The sequence below is a fragment of the Limulus polyphemus genome, unplaced genomic scaffold (assembly GCF_000517525.1).
Source record: "Limulus polyphemus unplaced genomic scaffold, Limulus_polyphemus-2.1.2 Scaffold1922, whole genome shotgun sequence".
In the NCBI taxonomy this organism is placed as follows: Eukaryota; Metazoa; Arthropoda; class Merostomata; order Xiphosura; family Limulidae; genus Limulus; species Limulus polyphemus.
The window spans coordinates 85,774-89,374 of record NW_013667532.1 but is presented as its reverse complement, the minus strand read 5'-3'; the positions used below and the strand labels follow the sequence as shown (position 1 = coordinate 89,374).

The 3,601-nt window shown below is 31.9% G+C and overlaps 1 protein-coding gene across 4 annotated transcripts in view; it reads left to right on the top strand.

Annotated features, from left to right (window-relative positions):
• Positions 1-3,601, top strand: part of LOC106465367 — a 26,452-nt gene that overhangs the window by 17,236 nt on the left and 5,615 nt on the right. For all 4 annotated transcript variants that reach the window (XM_022393243.1, XM_022393242.1, XM_022393244.1 and 1 more), the window contains exon 7: positions 898-1,218. In XM_022393243.1, coding sequence (XP_022248951.1) covers positions 898-1,218 — 321 coding nt within the window. The remainder of the gene's footprint in view (positions 1-897; positions 1,219-3,601) is intronic.

Below are 3,601 nucleotides of genomic sequence, written 5' to 3'. Positions count from 1 at the left end.
CAAATATTACTGACAAAACTTTGTGTCTCATTTCAAATATTACTGACAAAACTTTGTGTCTCATTTCAAATATTACTGATGAAACTTTGTTGAATGGACAACAACTGTCTGTTGTAAAATCACAAGTGAAGAGGATGACGTTTTGAAAAAAAAGAACTATTACTGATATTTATCGAGCCTTTAGCGTGGGTAACTGGCAAGATAATTTTTAACAGCCCATAACTTTGTGCCAGTCATCTCATCCCGTAACTCGGTTGTCATGTGTGCATTACCATTACACAAATACAACTGAACAGCCTTGATGCCTGTGTTAAAAAAAATAAAAAAAAAGTAGCACATTATATTACTTGTTATAGTTTATTCTCTGGTCTAGTATTACAAAACGGTTGTTTTCACTATTCCTTACTTTTTTTGCTATACGTCGGAAACTAATTTATAAATTGTATATCAGTTTTGTTGCATAGTGTTCATGCTCACATATAGTAAAATAAAAGTTGACCCGAGTACTGATGAAATTTGTATGGAAGCCATTTTGTGAGCTACTTTCTGAAATTGGTCTCAGTTGTTACCCAAAGAAAAATCATATTTGATGTAACATTTAGATATTTTTATTACTTAGAATTCAGAAACTGAAATTTACTTTGGCCTTAAAAAAGAAGAGTACTAATATGATACAGGTATAACTAAAACGTTCTTTATATTTCTTTTTTTTTGTAAGTATATTGTTTGTTTAAGATTTGCTTCTTTTAACTAACGTGTTACCTAATACTTTCTTTTTTTTCAGTATCACAGAGTTAGAGCAGTTTTAATGTTGATAAGCTCTAAATATTTTTTGTTATTTTTCATCAAGTAAACCAAAGATCTTTGAGTATTTTTTTCCCTCCCCTTTACATATAGATGCAAGTTCTATTTGTAAATGGAAATCCTTTGTGTCAGTCAACTTGGGTTGGTTGTTGTCAAACAAGATTGAAATCATGTTCCAGAAGGCACCAAGAAGGTTCTCTGTTGACGAATACGAAATAACTCTGAGAAAATTGAACAGCATTTCTGAACCATACAGCTCAACCGTAGAGTCCTTAAAGCATAGTAGAGATATGCTAGTGACATTTGAAAATGTGGCGTCTGGAAGTTACTTTGTTACGGTTAGACCCTTGTCAACTGAATGGAAATCGTCTTGTGGTGTTGCTCGTTCTGCAACCCTCGTCGTTCCCGTACCAGGTATTTTCTAATCTTCTTGTGTGGGTAAAAGTGTAGTGCAAGTTTTTTTTTCTTAATTGCTAATTATGTTTTCTTGTTTGAAAAAATGTTAATATGTGAAAAAAAAGATGAAAATATGTTACACTGTGTTCCAAAGTACTAGTTTATATGTTTAGTTTCAAATTTTGCTTTTCATCGTAAATGCAAACCATTTTATTATTCAAAAGTGGCAAGAGAAATGTAATGGTGTGAAATTAGTGCCTAAAATTACATCAGTAGGGAAAGGGTTAGAACCACACACCTTTTCTGTCATAATTTCATTCAGTATTTTTAGCAAGAAAAAAGGAAGGTGGAGAACAAAAGAAAAGATTGTTTTTTTTTAATCTTTAGTTGAAGTAGGATATGTTCAAATTTGATGACGAGGAACCCACTTTGAGACTAATAATGGCGGAGACGGCTTGAATGGTTAATGAATGTTATGTTAAACTTGTATTAAAGTTTTTCTTCATTACCCATTCAACCCGTCTCCAGCCATTATTAGGATATGTTCGTCCACAAAAGTAAAGGCAGAGATGTGTATCCTGGAATGACAAAAGCAGTGTTTAACATTGTTGTGTGTTCATTGTAGAAACTGTAATATTTATATAAATCGTATATTGTGTCCTTATGAAGTGCAAATGACATACATTTTTTTTTATCTGCTTGTGATCTGAAAATAACATTTCAGACGGCAAAACAGTGTGCTTTTCTTCTGTTGGTCTTCAGGTCTAGTCAGACTTCACCAAAAACAGTATTCATGGATTGGATAAAAACGAAAAACATACTGGAAATAGCTTATTAATATGTAGGCCTACCTTTGGCTGCTTCAGTTCTGTGTTGAAAGGTACCTGCAAGTTCCTGAAAGGTTATGTTGAGGAATTAGGTATCAATCCTTGAGGAAAATATTTGTCGTTCACGCTCGATGGCCTTCCGATCGCCGTTTACATTTAACTTTTGAGATTTTTCTGGATAACCATCTTGATTTTGTAATATTTGAGCCACCTAACAGTCGGGCTCCTACTGTCTGTCTTCTTTGAAAGCTGCACTTTCTTTCCGTGTTGATTGACAGCTCATATGAAATAGTTTACATATATGTAAATAATGCTGATCATCTGTCGTAAGATGTCATTAGAATAGCATATTAATCAGTCTGGAGAAGAATGGGTACATTTTTAAATGAGTGTTTCTAACTTTTTGTACAGCCCCTGTATAACTATGCTATATCTAATTTAACACTATAGTTTCAGTAGTTTTGGTTTTCATTAGTACAGTTTGGTAAATGATCTGAAAAGTTAGATATATTATGAAGATTTGAGACAGCTATTTGTGTAATAAAAAATTTATTTCACAACTAGCTGTGTCAACACTTCATATTGTTTGTAAGTTAAGTAGGCATCTCTTAACCATCTCCACACAGGTCAAAGGTCATGTCATCACGTTTATTGACATGCATTCAAAATTTTATTCAACTCCTATTTTATGTCAATAAATTTGGTATAAAACTGTAGATTATAATTCAAATTTTAGTATTATACATTATTTAATATCTTAATATTAAAAGTAAATGAAAAAAACACATACCTAAACATTGATTTTTGTGTGTCACATGGTATGTTGAATGCAGCACTGGTTCAAATTAAATGTTTGTGATGTCCAAGTACAAAGTCTATAGTTTCTTATGAATTAGGAACTGAAATTACCAATATTGACATGCTAAAATGTAAAATAAGAACCTCCAATGTTTTTTATTTGCCGAGATATCGCTCGTGTATTGAATCACACACAGTGACCCTGCCCACATTATTCCATTTTTGGAAATACTTCCTTATATACACTTACTTCTGTCTATGACACGTAAATAACCAATCAAAACCTCAGAATGTCCCTCTAGTGGCTTTTGCGGCCATTTTGAAGTATTATGATGTCAACTCATTCTTTTGATACAAGATTTCAAGCTGGTAAGTTGAGTCTTCAGCCTGCTTGAAATTTTATTTTTTAGACCTAAATATAGCTTAGTTACTAAGCTTGATAAATTATAGTGGAATTCTATTGTATCAGTATAGTAATTTATGATTTTTTGGTTATTTTAAATTTATACATAAAACTTAAAAAAGTTATTTTGTTTCACATCCTCCACGTGCGAAATTGTGTAAGGCTTAGCAACCTACATCAAGCAGCAAATGAGTACAGAGGTCGTAACTAGAAGAGATAATTGTTTGCTGTACTTCTATATTTACTGTTTGAAGAAAATAAGTTTAAGAACTTATTTGTAAATAGTAATAATGTATATACATATATAATGTATTTAACTGATATATGACTGTATTTTACAAAATACTACTCTACTAAAACACAGACAAGACAG